At 38.4% G+C, this 17,691-nt stretch overlaps 1 protein-coding gene across 3 annotated transcripts in view; it reads left to right on the top strand.

Moving 5' to 3' along the window:
* OSBPL1A (oxysterol binding protein like 1A) overlaps nt 1–17,691 on the top strand; it is a 76,598-nt gene that overhangs the window by 3,981 nt on the left and 54,926 nt on the right. For all 3 annotated transcript variants that reach the window (XM_074879686.1, XM_074879698.1, XM_074879708.1), the window contains 10 exons: nt 1,542–1,664; nt 6,262–6,347; nt 8,489–8,563; nt 9,700–9,811; nt 10,954–11,039; nt 14,613–14,757; nt 15,479–15,546; nt 15,627–15,671; nt 16,697–16,770; nt 16,852–16,915. In XM_074879686.1, coding sequence (XP_074735787.1) covers nt 1,544–1,664; nt 6,262–6,347; nt 8,489–8,563; nt 9,700–9,811; nt 10,954–11,039; nt 14,613–14,757; nt 15,479–15,546; nt 15,627–15,671; nt 16,697–16,770; nt 16,852–16,915 — 876 coding nt within the window. In that variant the 5' untranslated portion in view covers nt 1,542–1,543. The remainder of the gene's footprint in view (nt 1–1,541; nt 1,665–6,261; nt 6,348–8,488; nt 8,564–9,699; nt 9,812–10,953; nt 11,040–14,612; nt 14,758–15,478; nt 15,547–15,626; nt 15,672–16,696; nt 16,771–16,851; nt 16,916–17,691) is intronic.

Raw genomic sequence — 17,691 nt, 5'->3', positions numbered from 1 at the left:
TTGAGCAAAAGGTAGGGGAAAACTCTCTGTATTGTTAGCGCCTTGGGTGTCTGTCCTGTTCCGGACTTGTCTCGGTCTTGAGTATTACAAGCTCTGTCACTGTTACAGGCATTTTGTTGCTTACCCAGTGTTCTCACTATCTCTTTTCTTACTGAGTGGCTTCTCATCTTAAAGTAGTTGAAAAGCTACCTGCATCTGTTTTAACTATGAGTGTGTGTGGTGCGATCAAGCTGCCTGTCCTGTGCAGCAGAGTTTGTGGGACCAATCAAAACCTCTGCTAGTATAGGAAAGTGAACTACGTGAGGTGAGAAATGTTATTTACAATCATTAACTGACATCAGAAATCTAGATTCTGAAGGATCTGGTAAACCTAGTGTGTCAGGTGAAGATGCTAAACTGGAAACACTAAATTTGGACAACCTCTTCTTTTACTGTTATTTTTAGCAGCAATGAACTGTGTATTGTAGCACAGTCTTTTGAGGCTGCTTTTAAAATTGCTTCTTGACACCTCTTAGAAGCAGTGTATTTAAATAGGACATTAAAATTACTTTTTGCCTGTGCTGAGATGTGGTGCATCTGGGTCTCATAGTTGTAATAACATTTAAAAGAAAAAGGCAAAACAACTTCAGATTGTGATTCTGTCAGTGTGGAAAAAGGTTAAAGTATCACTTAATAACTGTGTTCTGCTGGAGACCTGGTAAGTAGCAGTATCGCTTGCCAAAAGGTCTAAGGCTTCCTATCTAGTAGAGACCTGTAAAAATAGCTGTGCTAACAGGTTTTGTTTTCTCCCTTCTTTGAAAGATGTAAATACCCCTTTTTTGTAGTTCAAGAGTAGTGGTAAGATGAGGATTGGCTAGTGATCTTTTATAGTTGCATGTTAACTTCTTTATATTGTACTATTGTATTTTTTAAAGATAAGGTCAAATCTACGAAGTTGTTTGAGTATCTGACTCCCCTTCAAGTCAAGGTTGGAGGGTATTGGGTATCTGAGTTCAAGAGCTGATAGTACCAGTCACTGATGGGTACCTGGGACCTCCATGTGAACACAGATTCTGTTCCCCAGGGTTGGCAGCCAAAATAAGCCTCAGTTAATTCTGAAGAAATACTTGGGCTAATAGACATACATAATTTTATTTTTTTTCCCCGCGTTGCTTCTGGAAACCTTAAGGGATAAAGGTGAAAACCTTATGAGGAATAACTAAATGCCTACTAGTTATACTTGTAGAAAAGCTTGCCTCGTTTGTGGCATACAGTTCCAACTTCCAAGCCACACTTAGAACCTAGAAAACCGAGAAGCAGGAAAACGTGGGTATGTTATTTAACTGCTTTGCATGAGGAATTTTAATGCCTCTTAGTGGCATGACTGAGTGCTGGACTGTTGAAAACAACTTGCACATTAAATGTGTTCCACAGAGGAAATAATTATCCTTCTCATAGCAGTGTTAGAGTATTAAATAAGGAAGAAAAGTGACATAATATTAAGCTGTAACTTATAGCAGCATGAAGAGATTGCAAAATCATTTCTTTCATATCTTTATTAGAGATGAGTACTGAAGCAGAGCAGCAGCTTCTCCATGATGCTAGAAATGGAAATGCTGAGGAAGTTAAACAGCTGTTGGATACTATGGACAGAGGAGAAATAAGCTTTGATATCAACTGTAAAGGTTAGTAGTATTCCTGAAATGTTTGTAATCTCACTGTTGAAGCCACATGTAGTGAAACTATTACGTATAGTATCATCTTGCTTTCTTTGGAGTGCTCAGTAGAGTAATAAAAAAACACTTAAACAGCTGCTTTTACCCTGTCACTTAAGGCCATACTTGCATACAGGAGAGATCATAAAAGCAGAGTACAGGTGGTTGTAACATACAGAAAGACTCAGTAATTCCTAGAAGCATCAACGAAACAAAGGTTTTGCCTGTGCTTATGCTTATGCCAACTTTGGAGCTTCATAACACTAAACAAAACGGACCATGGTGCTAGGGGATGGTTCAGGGAGGTAAAGAGCCTCCATTATGACTGTAGAGAAGGTTAGGTCATTTATTTGTGCTCTGCTAGGTGGGCATAAAAAAATTAAAAAAAAAAAATCACGTTTCATTATCGTGTAGTTGGAGCAGCTACATCTCTTGACGCTTGCAGGGATGGTTAGAACAAATGTATGCTTTTTACCATTAGCAGTATACTAGGTTACTTGGGAAAAGAATGTAAAACTGCCATTCATCTGGGTCTGGGTCTTTGGCCAACATTAAAGTTTTGCATGTGCATAGCGAACACAGCTATGGCTAAGCAACTTGCTTGCTGAGCACTGAAACTTCAAACTGGGGCTGGATTTGCAAGCTTGCTAGCAATTGCAGACCACCCTATTTCTTCATTCATGTAGTATTTCTCTGTATTTACATGTGTTTCTTGTTACTTAAAAAAAGTGTATGTCTATCCCCCTCCTTCTACAGAGACTGGTACTTCTTTGTTCAGCATTTAACTGTTAGGCAGCACTGAGAAGATGGTCCTGCAGTGGGAGAGAGCAACTGTGCTTCCTCTCAGCCATGACAGAGGGAACACCTTGCCCTGAAGAGCAGGGAAGCCTGTTATCTGAACAAGCTCTGTCCCTTTCCCAAGTCTCACTCTTAATCATGGGTTTACTCATCCTTTTGTTTGACTACTCAGCCATGTCTGTGTTTTCCCAATAGTTAATGTGCTCACTTCAGAAAAACAAGTTGTAAAACCCAAACCCTTGCTACTTCATCTTCAGGCAGCTAGTTCATAATTTAAAGGGGAACTAGACAGAGCTCAACAAAGTTGAAGTCCTCCCCCCTCTCAAGTATGTCCTTTGCAAATATTCATGACAGTGTGTGTATAGTGCCTAAACAGTTGGAATAGAAGTACGTTAAGATTCATGCAACAGTACCCATAAAGAAGTTGCTGCTTAGAAGAGATTTCAGAGCTTTCTCAGATGTGTTCTTAAACATAATCTGAAGACAAAACATAATGAAATGACATAATCTGCAGTTGTGTATTATATCAAGCAAATTGTTCTCTGGTCAGCATTCCTGTGCAAAGTCAAGTGTTAGTATTGTGAAAGTCTGCAGCATAGAAGAGACTCAGCTAATGAAGGGAAAGATGGTGCTTAGCTGTTATTCTTCCAGTTTAGCAGTACGTGGCCAGCCAGCTAATACATGCTTGCTAATGGGAGGTCTGGGAAGCTGGAGGGAACATGCTGGTGATAGTTTAGGTTAAACAAAATAATCCTGAATATGGAATCTCTACACAGTGAATTATCTGCTTTATAAGTTCTGATTCTCCTAAATGTTAGAGGACACAGAAGTGTAACTAAAGTGTTCTCTGGGGGAACTGTTCTGGTTGTGTGAAACTTCAGAGTTAAAGCTCTATTCTTCCACAGTCACTCTTCAGAGACCGACTGTTTCAGTGACTCTGCTCCATAGAGTACTCCACTGAAAATAGCCTAAGACATTCAGGCCAAACAGCCTCTGCAGTATAACTACCCCTGCCGTTCTGCCTCCTCACTAGCAAAACCACTGTGTCTTGCTGCAAATCCTGATCTGTTAGGTACTGCCAGATAGTAATTGCATAACCACATGATAATTAACTAAAATGGAGGTTGTAGACTGTAACTGAATTTTTGCAACCCTCAATCTTCCTTCTCTTCCCTACAGCCTCTTGTCCTTCTGTCATTACCTTCTGGATAATCAGATGTCCCTAGAAAGTCAGGGTATGGGGAATGTCTTCAATGGTGTAGCAGTTCCTTCAGGACTTGCATCTGATGTGGCAATGACAGTTGGCTTGGAATAAAGTACTTTTGGAGCAGGTGGAAGGCTGTACTGGAGGTAGTGTAAACTTCCCCCAGAGTGTGCCTTGGGAGACATAAGTCCAACACATTTATGTGCCTGGGTATCAAAACCTACCTTCAGCATCTTGTAAAACCTGTTGCCTTTCCAAGGGTGAGCTTATCTGAGGCTGTAGTCTGGATTCACAAGTGTGCAGTCTGACAACAACATCCCAATTTCAGCCAAAGTGAAGGAAGAAAAAGTAAGTCCAGGCTTCTTGTACTTGCTCTGTTGTGACTGGATTCTAGCCAGTCAACACTTGCAGATAAGCAAGACTTGCTTGATGAGAATCCAGCCAAATGATGTGAACTTCCATTTCCGATTTTCTCAGTTCAGTGGTTTTAAAAGAAGGTATCCACATTAAAACAGCACTAAACCTGGGTTTCATCTGAAACGATCATGTTTTCTGGGGCTGTCTATGTTGGCTCATTCTCCTTAAATACAAGAAAATAGAATATCTAGGACTTCACAGGGTAAGAAAACTGTAAAATAAGGTCAATGGTCAGTAACGTGTTATGGCAAAATACCCATTTGAATGACTGCACTGTAGCCTAGCAAACCACAACCAGGAAATGACTGCATAGTTTGTCTCCATTCTCTAAACTAGTTAACTGGCATTGAAGCAAAGAAATGGGTGGGAGGGGTAGGGGAATTTTTTTTGTTGTGTGAGTTCTACTTATGCTTCCATTCTCCCCAGCGTAGTGATGTCCTGGTTTGAAATAATAAAAAAAAGAGCAAACACTGTGGTCACCTTGAAGAGAAGTAACAAACACCTCAAGAGCTTGGGAAGTAACTTGTCAGCTAACATCAGAAACGCAAACATTCCGAGTGGATGCAGAACAAGGGCCTGTGGCACTTTATTCAGTAAGAACTACAAATCTGGACAGGTTCCTGACTTTTTTTCATCATGACCAAATTCTTTGGCAGCAGCACTGTCTTGTTAATGCTGTAACTAATGACTGTCTTGGGCTAACTGTATGAATTCAGTACAACTTAGACCTCTTTTGTGTTCTTTGAAAGAACCTTCTTCCCTATTAGACTGAGGGATGAATGATGTCCGTTTAGTATGTTATCCAGCATACATAGCCTCAGAGTTAGTGATTCACACAGTATTTATCTTCTGTGGTACCATCTGCCCATCAGTCACATAGGGCAAGAACTCTGTTGTAGGCCAAACTGGGGTGAGAAGAAGGTATTAAATGTGGGGATGGAACAACAGAAGGAGTTGAGAAGAAAGAGAATTAAATAACAAACGAAATTGCCAGTAAAGGGCAGAAATGTTAGCTGGAAACAATTGGAAGAAATGTGAAAATATTTCAGCTGTGAACCACATTCTAATGTTAGTTTGTAATATGAGAGCAGAAAGAATGATGAACTTGCAAGACCAAGCAGTTGTCTTTTTTCCTTGTACTAATGTCTTGTCTCCTCAGGGCAAACTTGTGTTGTGCATGTTCCAAGCCTCAATGCTTGAGGATACATGAAAGGGGAAAAATTAATGGTGGCAGTACAATTTCTAATGCCTCATTTTCATTTTGCTTCCAAATACAAAATGATAGCTTTTAGGTGACACTTAGAATGCTGTGGGTCTGTTGCTTAGTAAAAACAAGGCACAAATCTGCTTTGCTTAATACGATTGAGTGTTACAATTGAAAAGTAACATGAGTTGTTAACTTAGTAATCGCTGACGGTTTAATATCTTGCTTTTAAAAAAGTGATTGTAGGGCCATTTTTAAATTTCATTCACACAGCCAGTCCTCCAGGGCATGCTTTAAATGCTCTTTAAAGCATAAATCATAGTTTCCTTTGCATGGTCACTTCTGTGCCTGCTTTCTGCCTATGCTTATCATTCCTGCAGAGGCTTAGAGCTGTAGATGGTACAAGAGGTCTACAGTGCACAAAGATTTCAAATCATGATACTTAGTAAGGCTGTCTTTATTAAAAATGAATACTAGCATAAGACGACAAAAAAAATTAGGTCATCCCACCTGTTTTGTTTTGGATCCTCTGTTTGGAAGATGGGTTGTCCTACCTCTCATTTGTGTGTAGGAAATAAAATAACCAAACAGTGTTTTGATAAAGAAGAAAAATGTATACTTGTACGTGCTATTGTCATAGTGAATGAAAGTAACTGAAGCTTCTTGCTACTGTTGAAGAACAAGGTATTGCATGACAAAAAGTTTTATTCTCCATCAGACTACATGACTTTCTTCTTCCAGAAAGATTTTGTAAATTTGAATTTAATATTCTCAAGCTGCATCCTGATTTAGTAATTCAGATGACGTAAATAGTATTGATGCTTCCAGCCTGCTTTCTCCTCTGTTGCTGTGGAGAATGATCATCCGTGCCAACCTGCAAGCACATGACAAGATCATCTTTGTATTGTGTGACCAAAACTTAATTTACCTGTTTTGTCTTTTAGGCAGGAGTAAATCTAATATGGGTTGGACACCTCTTCACCTTGCTTGTTACTTCGGACATGCTGTTGTGGTAGAGGGTTTGCTGAAGGTATGTTTCTACGTGCCTCTGTATGTAAGGCAGAAAATTTTGTGATGATAGAAGCAGTTAGTATTTATTCAAGTTTTTATGATAGAAGGTAGCTTTGTAGAGAGGCAGAGCCACTCCCACACTTTATCTGCACGTAACACAGAGATAACTGATTGTTAAAACTAAGGAATGGAATAGTTGGGGTATTCAGATCATCCCAGTTTACAGGGGCCCTAAATAATACCGGAAGTCTATACAGTATTATACAGCTGATACTCTGAACAGTCTTTGTCAGATTGTCTTTCTCATGGAGTATGCATGTTTGTCTGTGTAACCACCTGAATGTAGGAATTAAAGTGCAGTATATAGGTATGCACTCATGAAAGCTTCAGCCTTTTTCAAGCCTAGTGGCTATCTGCATATAGTAAGCCAGCATCTGATACTAGTAATGTAAGAGCTTCAAGGACCTGATCTAGCTTCCTGTAGTACACAAAGTATATGCTTTAGGGAATTTCACTTACTGAGTTGTAGGAAAGGCTAAAATGTTTCAAATAAAAAAAAAAAAATCTGTTACCTAATTGTATACTGTGCATAGAATTACGTCCAGAATTCTGTGCAAAGTAACCTGTGTGTGTTTCTTTCCAGGCACAGGCTAACATAGTTTGACTCATTATTTTTTTTAACATGTTTGAAATAATGAACTGTGTGATGAACTTCGAAATTATGAACCTCTGTTGTCAAAGCTGACCTGTTTGTATCTTCATAGTCACATCTGCACTGCATTTGCAGTTGTTTCTGAGTTTATTTTTTTACCATCAGCTCTCAGGGTGTCTTGAACCAAACCTAACTGTATTATAGCCTATTCATGTTTGAAAGATTTTGCTGTAGATGACAGGAACATGCTGAACAGCCTCGAATACAAATGTAGCTAATCTAAACTTGAATTTCATTCGGAATAAAGGCTACCAGCCCTAATCATGACTCTAAAGCAGGAAACAAAGTTGAGATTCCTTTGAGAAGTTCTTCTCTAGCCTACACACTTGCTCAGTAGATAATGCTGTCCTCAATCCAAGAGGGCTACTTAAAGCAAAAGGTAAAGTTTTGTCACTTAATGCATTTGTCAACACTTGCAGAGTAGGAAGAGTGTATGTTACTTTGTGCTTTCTTCTTTGCTGATAGGGGTCTTGAAAGGGGATTTTTTAGAATGACTCAAATAATAAAGGAGGCTGTGCACCTCTGAAAGCTAAGCATATGTAAGTGTCTGTGTACTTGTGCCTAGATTTTGTGCAGAGAAACAACTTTGGAGCTAGAGTTGGGTTCATCAGTTAACTTTAGGCAGGCAACAGTGACCTGGCTAAATTATGTGATCTAAATGTATGTGATGCAGTTAAATATGTCCTGCCTTCTTTCTGACCCTTTGAGAGGTTAGGTAAAGCAGTGTAGAAGAAAAGCTTAAAGAGGGAAGGATAGGATTCCTTGGTTTCCTGGAACAGTGCCTGTGCAGTGTGGTAAGTGGTCTTCCTTTCAGATAAAAGGTATGGGATGAAGAAAGTGTGTGATAAGAGGAAGGGAGATTCAAGACTAAGATTGTAGAAGAGAAAAGGGAGAAGAGAAGTTACATTTCAGATGGTATCATCTTAATGCTGACATGGAAGTTTTCATTTCAAGGGGAGGAACAGCAATAGGTGCCTAGAGAGAACACCACTTGCTAAATCAGGAGCACCAGGAGGCTGGTGCTACTGAGTGTGCATCTGTAATAATATATGTATGCCTGTTATATAGTACCACTGCAGTTCTTTCATTAAGTTGTCTGGGGTTTTTTTCCCCAAACACAAAAAACCAGCAAACAAAAAATCACCAAACCAAAAACACCCCCACCTCTGCGTTAAACTTACCTTCCCTATGCCTTGAAAGTGACAGAGATGCCTGGAAAAAATGCATGAGGCTTTTCCTCTTTGAAGTGGTTTATAGAATGTTGGTTATGAAGCTTCCATATGTATTTTATCTTTGTTTCCAGGATGACTGTACTACAGTCCTGATCTGATTTGCCATGAGGCCTACATTAGTGTCCTATCCTCCTCTTTCCCCCCCCCAGTCAGGGGGAATAGCTATGTAGTTCTTCTTGGAAGGACACTCAGATGTCTTTTGGTCTTCCTGTTTAGGCTGGTGCAGATGTGAATGTGCTGAATGACATGGGGGACACTCCACTCCATCGTGCAGCTTTCACAGGACGTAAGGTAAAGTACGTTGGCTTTTTTTTTAAGCCTCAATCATAGAGTTATTAAGGAAATATTAACAATAAGATCACTTAAAGATGCTTTTTACAGTGTCTAAAAATGGCTTACTATCTGCTTTGTTAACAGTGTGTTCAAAAGTGCTAGGCATACTGCCTAGCTGGTATAACTGTCCAAAACAAAAAAATGGTACAAATATCTTTTCTTGAAGATGGGAGAAGACTTGGTCCATGGTTTTCCTTGGTATACTTTGTCATATCTTTTTTTGCTTTTTGTGGGCAAAGATTTTGCCTGCAGATGGAGAAATAGTAGTCGTCTTCCACTGTAGCACTGTGCATCAGTTGTATAACTAACTGATGTTGCTTCTGTTCTGCTTCTGCTGTGTGTCAGAGAAAATGCTGAAGCAGCACTACCTCTGGCTGCAGGTGCTAATTACTGTGTGGAAACCAGTGTAAAGATCTCTCATCTGCTACTAAAGTACAACAGATTAATTTTTGTGTTTGTACCTGGAGTGTTTGACACAGTAAAAGGAGTAGGGGTTGTTCCTCCTAACAACTGCATATTTACATAGAGAAAAACCACATTGTTTTAATCTTAGTGGCTTCTGGAGGGGAAGAAAACTGTAAATTAGGACACACTGGTTCATTTGGTGTCTGGAAGTGCTGTTTCTTCATAGAAAACTATAACTAAAGAGCTTTTTATAGGCCTGTAATTTGAGACTAGTTTGATTGTTCCCCACATGCCACCATCATTCCCAAACTAGTACTACCTCTATGGATAACCTCTTGGCCCTTTCAAAGAAGTTACTACTTAGTCTCTTATCAGAAGAGCCAACCATACTATTTTTATTTGTCAAATTCAGCATTCACAGCAGTTATACCAGCTTTTAAATCAGAGAGAGTCTGTTCAGCTCTAACTAATCTCCTGTTAGTTCTGTCAGTCTGAGTCATGTGAGAGAGAAGGTTGCAGTTAGTCCCACTCTTCAATCTCTCTAAAACATCCCTTCCTGTTTTCATAAGTCAGCAGTGGTGAGAAGCTGTTATACAGTTCATATTACAGGATGTCAATAGCTGGAAAGCCCGATTGTGGCCTTGCTGTAACAGAGATAGATAAGCAGTGTTTTTCGAATTGTTTTCCAGGAGGTGGTGATGTTACTCTTGCAGCATAATGCTGATACTTCTATTGTTAATGGGAGTGGAGAAACTGCAAAAGAAGTTACTCATGATAAAGACATAAGGAATATGTTGGAAGGTAATTTTAATAGGTCATAGCCTTTTTTTTTTTTTCTCAACACTTGTACATTTTAAAGCTGACTTTCTCCTGCAAGTTACAGAAGCTCAGTTGAATTTTCTTTTTAAATTTGATCATTAGAAAGAAAAAAGTTAATAGTTTTTGGTTCTTGTCTGCAGTACTGACAGTTGGGGGTTTTTTCCCAATATGTCTGGAAGTGACTTGGAGAGTTAAGTATCATGAATGTCAATAGCATTATTCCAAGTAACTATTCACTCCTGCTGGGATAATCCTTGCTACAGCTCTCAATGATACATGGCAGTCAAAGCCTTAGCTCACTGGAAGAGGAAAAACTCAATAGTAAGTGACTTTGTGCCAACAAAATCATTAAAGATCAAAATTCTGAACAGTTTGCAAAGGTGACCCAGTTTTAGATCAAGTTTAGGACTTGCTATTGTGGTCTTAGAGGTTATTTCAAAAGGAAAAAAAAGTAAAAACCCTTCCCCTTATTTCCTCTGTTGCCTCACAGGTGTTGAAAGTGAGGGAGATGGTGGTCCCAAATACTTACATAGGCTCACTGCTTATAATAAGTTTTGGAGAGTTCAAGAACTGTGGTGCTTCCTGGTATTATTATGGGATACCCCTAAATAATGCTGAAGCTCTGTGTCCAATACCACAGACTGTATACGTGAAAAGTGATTTTGCTTCTGATTCTACATGCAAGTGCACAGTTAGCAGTCCTTTCTGCTGCTCATCTACTGGATTGTTAAAGAATAAAATTCCTGTAGGATGATAGGAAGAGTAGAAGAGAAACTGAAAAGAACACAGGGAAAATCTGATGGGAGTGTCACGTAGTTCCCCTGTTTTCTCTTTTAGTAGGGAGTGGGGTTGGGTCGTAAGTGTTTACAAAATAATAACAGCAGCATATATATGTGCTTGTCTATACATGCTCAGACATCTTGTCAGATATCACATGTTTCGAACATATTTTTGCTCTGACACAGACTTTTCTGAATAAATATTCCATTTATACCTGTCCCAAATAAATAATACTAGAAACTCTTGTTTCTCTATGTTTTTTGATATAGTTTCTTGAATGCTGTACTTTATGTATACTTGCTACTTTATTGACACTGACCTTAAATTTTGGGGTTTTTAAATAGCAGTGGAAAGGACACAAGAAAGGAAACTGGAAGAAGAACTCTTAGGAGCAGCAAGAGAAGGGGAAACAGGGAAACTGACTGCCTTGGTAAGAATTCAAGTGCTTCTTATACTTTTGTGTCAAGTGGTTCAAGCCATAATGCTAATGTAACAGCACCAGACGTTAGCCCTTGCATTTCAGAGTGCTGTGACTTCAGAATATTAGTACCGTGCACCGTATTGTGTTGATAAGGTGTTGAACCCTCAAGGGTTTTCCAGCCTCCATGTTGGAGGCTGCAAAACAGTGGTTTTCATCTCCTTTCATGTTTCTGAATACTCTTCAGCTAGTTGTAAATAGGAGTGTAATGGTTCTAGATCTACTGATGTAAGCTTGTTTGTTTTTGTGGATACCTTAATATCATGGGTGCTTACATTTTCACCACAGTATGGCCTATTTTAAATCTTGAAAGTAAGCTTTTGTTGTTAGCATCCATAGCAGCTGAAGTCTCTGTAGTTTTTAATGGACAGTCATCTGCACAACACAATTTCAAGCTGAGCAGGAATTGAAAACTGTGCATATGTGCGTGTGTATGCTCATAGTAATGCAAGCTGAACAATACCATGGCATGGTAAGGCTGTCGGAGAAGCAAATCACAAGAATTGGGACTGGACGGTGCCTCTGGAGATGATCAAGTCCAACTCCTGTTTGCAGAGCAGAGTCAACTAGAGCAGGTTGTCCAGTACCATATCCAGATGGGTTTTGAAGCAGGGTCTCAATGTTTGAACTCAAGCTTTTGAGAGTCCTGAAGAGTTTCCTTGGAGGAAAGACCTGCAGTATGGAACATTTTCTACCTAGTTAGCACCTTTAGTAATACCTTTTAAGGCATCAAAGCAGTCTGAATACTTCTAATGGAAAATTCACAAATGTGAGATTTGTATTTTGAGAAATTTGACATTCTTTACTTTTCTGCCTAGAAGCCAGAGTGAACACCTATTCAAAATTTGTTATTTCCATCCTCTAAATTTATCTCTTATAGTCTGAAGAGCTTTTGGGTTTCTAACTCGTCCTTGTGTGGAAACTGTTTTTAAATCTTTGGTCATCCTTGTAATTCTTATTTGTACTTCTTGGAACTGTCCTCTTTGAAACGGAGAGAGAAACAGAGCTGTACACAGCACTTAAGATGTGGAAGAATAGTGCATTAATACACTGTCATGATTGTATTAATTGTAATTATTACACTGGCATAAGTGATCTGGTTTTGATTCTGGTAATTTGTAATTTGTAATACTTTCTGCATTTGTTGCTGACTAAGCCTTAAACTGATGTGGAAGAAATTAGAAAAAGGTGACTCATAGAAATCTGTCATTAAAGAACTGTGGTTTTTCTCATGTGGCATGTAACCATGCATGTGCCTGTAACTCTCCTGTAAACATTTTCTAAGTGATTTTTAAAAAATATTTAGTATCATTGAGCTCCATTATATGTGAGGACAGCTATACATTGACCTCTAAAACTTTTCAAAGTACTTACCACGTTTTTGACTCCAAGGCAGTTTTTAAGTCAACTCATAACAGGTTTTTCTCGGAATCCTTCAGTGAGTACTTGGATCTGTGACCATTTAATTACAATCTTAAAACGTCTCTGACTCATGTGGAAGTCCAAAGAACTTTCTCCACTTACAGCTCTATGGTGTAAACCTCCTTGACTTTCCTACCCTTAGGTTAATACCTCTGTGGAGAATTTGTGTAGCTCTTCTGAACTGCGTTTTATCTTGAGAATTCCTCATACCTTGCCTACTGATTTTCAGGCCTTTCTGCTCCTATTGTATCTTTTTTTAATGCTCATGAAACCGTAGCTGCTTACATCTACTCTTATTGTGAAGACCTAACACACCAGAATTTGTTCTCTACTACCCTGCTTTTGGATCAGAGTGACAGTTACTTATTTTATTGTCAATTCTCCTTTACTTTGATTATTTTTACCAAAAAAAAAAAAAGAACATATTGTAACACAATTTTCTGGAAGAGAGAATTTAATAGTGCGGTTTCTCTAAACTTTCTAATTGGACTTCAGACCATTTTTTTCTTCTTTTCCTGCATGCACTTTAACTTTACAACTGCTCCTTCTATTGAAGTTTCTTGAAGTCAAATGGTAGTGGTGGCTTCTGTGCTTCTTTTTTGTCAAGATTCTCACTAGATCATAGTATGTTTTGCTACTAAAAGCTAGATCTTCAGTAGCTGAGTCTTAACCCAGGCTTTTTAGTCTACTTAAGGCAAAACCAGTGTATTCTTCCTGTGAGTTCTCAAAAAACATACTGTACATCTACTGAAATGACTGGAGACCGTTTTAGCTCAGTGAGTTGATGCATGAAACTTTCTTAAAAATATTGCCTTGTAACAACATATAAGCTGCTGAAAGCACAGGCATGTGGCTTAAAAGGTGTGGAGGCAAGAAGTCAGGAGTCAGCGTTAAGGCAGATGTAAACAGAGCTAAAAGCTAGGAATCCTCAGGTATTTGACCTCAGTATTAATGAGATTGTACTTCCACAAGCTGTCTCTTTTTGACTTGTGTTCTCTTTTCAGTTGAACTGTAAATAACAGTTGTAGCAGTTTATACGACTATTTCGGAAGCGCATTTAGGGTGGTCACTGATGATGCTAATTTAAATTGCTGCCATAGGAATTCTGTTATTATGAAGTGATTTCTCTAGGATAGCATATGGCTAATGCAGAAGGCTTAAACTGAGTTTCTTCAAAATTGTCATACTTCTAACTGTAGTCTCCTAAGAGTGCTTAACAGTAACTTAGCCTTTCTATTAAGGCAGTCCCCTTTGGCTTAGAAGCTTAACTATAATGGTTGATATTCCATAGAATAGTTTGGGTTGGAAGGGACCTTTAAAGATCATCTAGTCCAACCCCCATGTACCCATCCAGTAGCCACATATTTGAGTAGAAGTGTAGAGGTATTTTAGGGTGGTTAGTAGTGTCATGCCTAATGACCCTTCTCTTTGATGGGGTCAGTTTCTCAATACGTTTCTGTTGCGTCCAAGTAAAACTCAGGGGTTTTTTCCTCAGTTACATAGTAGTTGTAACTTTTTAAATTCCCACAATAGACTTCAGAATGCAGCAAAACTGTTTGTGTAGCAGACTGCCTATACTGGGAACTTCTAAATGGCCTAGGATGGCTGTCACTGAGACTGGCAGGCCTGCCACCCTTCTGTACAAAGTTCTTACTCTCTGAAACAGGGTGGCCACACAAACCTGTTCTGGATTTAGCCCTGGCCTGTGCTAACTTTCAGACTGTGCCTGGGAGTCTTCTACAGAGAACAGTAGATTTTGGCAGTAGAATCACAAGGCCATTCTAGCAATATAAATGACTGAACTGCAATGCTGGACAACTCTCTCTGGCACTGTGCAACTGAGTAAGATAAATGTTTTGATATTGTGTAGTAGAGGTGGAAGGTGTATAGCAAGCAAAACACTGAGAAGTTTCTTACTCTAGCTGAACATTTTGCTTGCTTGTTGTAGTCCTTGCCCTTCTCATAACACTTGCTATACGCCCTCTTTGTTGCCAGATCTACACTGAAGCATCCTAGTTAGGAACAGCTATCTTTCAAAAGAATGAACATGGCATCTGGAGAGGGATGAAAACTGATAAGTAAGCAAAACGTTGTTTTTTCCAGTTGAACAAGCCCAAACCACCTGATATCAACTGTACAGATCAGATGGGGAACACACCATTGCACTGTGCAGCATACCGTGCCCATAAGCACTGTGCGCTGAAACTTCTAAAAAATGGAGCAGATCCTAAAATAAGAAACAAAAATGGTGAGTACTAAATTAAAGTGCATAACGTGTTAAGAGGAGACAGACATTTAATAGCTTCTATAAGCTATGTGACATAGCACTCAATGTTCAGGGAAAACCTTACAGTGCTTTAAAAGCTTTGTATCATAATAAAGGAATCCCAACACTGACTAAATTGCAGAAGACTTAGGAACTGTAGCAAAATACTTCTTCCAAACTTTCCCATTTATAGAAAATCTTCCTGCTGTCTGTCTTAACCATGAAATGTGCCTGGCTTTTGTTTTCTTGATGCTAAACACTGAGCACAGGTAACAAAAAAAGTGATAAGATTGAAGATGTGGCCCAGACAAAGTGACTCTTCAGAAGAAGGCTTTTAATGAAAGCAAATCCAGGAAAACTTTATGCAGATGTTATGCAAACTGTGTACTTGTCATCTGATTAAAGATGCCTCTATCTTGATATTTGTGAATGTTCTGTTTTATATAGATGAAGAGCTAAAAACAAGTAAGAACAAAGGCCTCTCTGTGGCTAGTAGAACTCCGAAGGACAGTTCAGTGCACTAAAGTTTAGAGCCTTTTTAGTCTTCTGCCCCCAAGGAGCTAATGTTCCCCAGTTGAAAGTAAACATAGATGTTTGTGAGACCAAACTTTAATGGGTAAACAGAGTGTCAGATTTTTTTAAGTTAAGTACATCTAGGTTTATTTGCATCAAATTCTCATGCCTTGTCTTGGTTACTAAACAGATCAGACACCCCTTGATCTAGCACAAGGTGCAGAAATGAAACTGATACTGGGAGGTAAAACTGGAAAGGTAGGAACTTTTGTATCCATTTAAAATGCCAAGGCTGTCTAGTTGAAGTTTTTCCTACATGAGTTTTAATTTCTATGCAGGTTATCAACAAACCCCTGAAACGATTCGAAGGTCTACTATGGAAGGTACGTCTTATTTCCTTTTCTGAAATAGCTTGTAAAATCTCAAAGTATGTCAATATGTCCTTTTCTGTACTTAAGTGAGAGTTGATGAATGAGGGAACTTTTCAATAATACATTTATTAAATGATTTGACTTTAATCAAGTATATTGGATAAATTATAGATGGGCTGTGTGGTGGAGCAGTTCCTAGATTCATGGCACTCTGATCTTAACATTAGTCCCTAAAATCTCTCATCAGTTCTTGGTAATTTTTGTGACAAAGCTTCACTGTGGTAAGGCTTTGTTCCTGGTCTGTGTGGCAGGCAAAATGTGTGGGGTTTTCTTTTCTTTCCTGAATAGATGTCTTTAATAATCTATGACTAATACAATATCTTTAATAATCTGTGACTAATATTTTGTCACAAGTTCACCGTGTTCTGGAAATCTTAAAACTTAGAGGGAAGATGTCAGTCAAATGGTTGTTTAAAGCTTGTTTTGCTCTGATAGTCAAGTGAATCTTTTTTCCCTTGTTAAAAAATAATATTTCTGAATCTTCTTCATAAATGCTTAATTTTTATATTTCTTAATGAAATCTTTGAAGTTTTCTTCAGTGTATATTTTCCTATGTATTCACTCATGATTGTAATATAAGGAGCAGTTTTTAAACCAGAACTATGTACTATATTTTGAAAAGGTAAAATGTTGTAGTTGGATATCTGTGTGTTTTATTTCTTGTTTGATTTTATAAAGTAGAATTGTGTGGTGATAACAACCCCTGTAATATTAAAAAATGCAGCATCTTAGTATTTCAGTTCCAACTGAATAGCATGCTCAACAAAACTTGTCTTTAGGTATTTCCAAAAAAGAGAATAGCACTGTAATTGTAAAGTACTCTCAGGTTGCTGTGATCACCAAGATACATAAAACGTAAAACGTTTTCCTAATGACTGCCAGTTTTATGTAATAGCCTTCAAGCTATCAGATGTACTCTTCAGCTGTTAACCTTGTCTGGCCTTTATTGTTGTGTTTTCTTTTAATTCTTTTTTTAGAGCTCACGATTTTTTGGTTGGAAACTCTACTGGATAGTTCTAGAACATGGAGTCCTTTCCTGGTATCGGAGACAGTAAGTTCTCTGTTTAAATTTCTGAAAAGCGATTTAAATAATTCCCATCTTCACTTCATTAAATCTCTTTTTCTTTCAAAGAGCTGATGCAGTGAATAATGATCATCGTCAGGGATGCAAGCATCTAACACAAGCTGTCTGCACGGTAGGAAGTGAAATGACTATTTTTTTTTTTTATGTGTTGGTGTTCCATACCTAGACAATGAAAACTTCAGCTGGGTTGGTAAGCATGCCATTGTTATAAAACAGGGAGAAACCTTGTGCTGTTGCAAGAAATGCTGGTTCTTGTCAAGCAAACTATCCTTATATGTAAAGTGGCCATAAAGCTCCTTCACTTCTTTCCAAAGTCTTAAAGATTGAAACAAACAAGACTTCCTAAAAGCATGCCTTTTCGGTTGTGCAAAACAACTGTTTGGGTCATGTGATACGGAATAGCAAAGCTCTAGTTCCTCCTTAGCTGTCACTGGCTACTTGTGACTGATTGTGTAACTTAAGCTGATCTCAGTTGGAGAACTGATCAATTCTGCAGGTGACTTTTGGAAAACTTTCTTAAATTCTGTTAAGCTTGTGGTATTCCCTTTTGGAAGGGGTGAAGAGACAGAGGAAGAACAGGCAAAGTGCCATTTATAATATACAGGAAGATAAAGTGTTTAAGAAAAATGCATTTCAGATAATTTCAGTACACTTTCTTTAACTAACCTCTCCTAGTTCTATAGATTGGCACCACAAGTTAAGTTAAACTACAGCTATATATTTTCTTACTATAGGAAAAGTGATTCTCACTTTTCTATATCTACATATTCTTTAATATTGGTGATCTTGTACTACTGCTGAGATTTTGGCTGAATCAAGTGCTGCAAATATGCAAATACAATATTTTGACATAAAGAACCTCTGTATTCTCATTCATCATGTTAAGGT

Source organism: Strix uralensis, chromosome 1 (assembly GCF_047716275.1).
Source record: "Strix uralensis isolate ZFMK-TIS-50842 chromosome 1, bStrUra1, whole genome shotgun sequence".
In the NCBI taxonomy this organism is placed as follows: Eukaryota; Metazoa; Chordata; class Aves; order Strigiformes; family Strigidae; genus Strix; species Strix uralensis.
The sequence above is the reverse complement of the archived record's forward strand: the minus strand, read 5'-3'. Positions and strand labels throughout refer to the sequence as shown.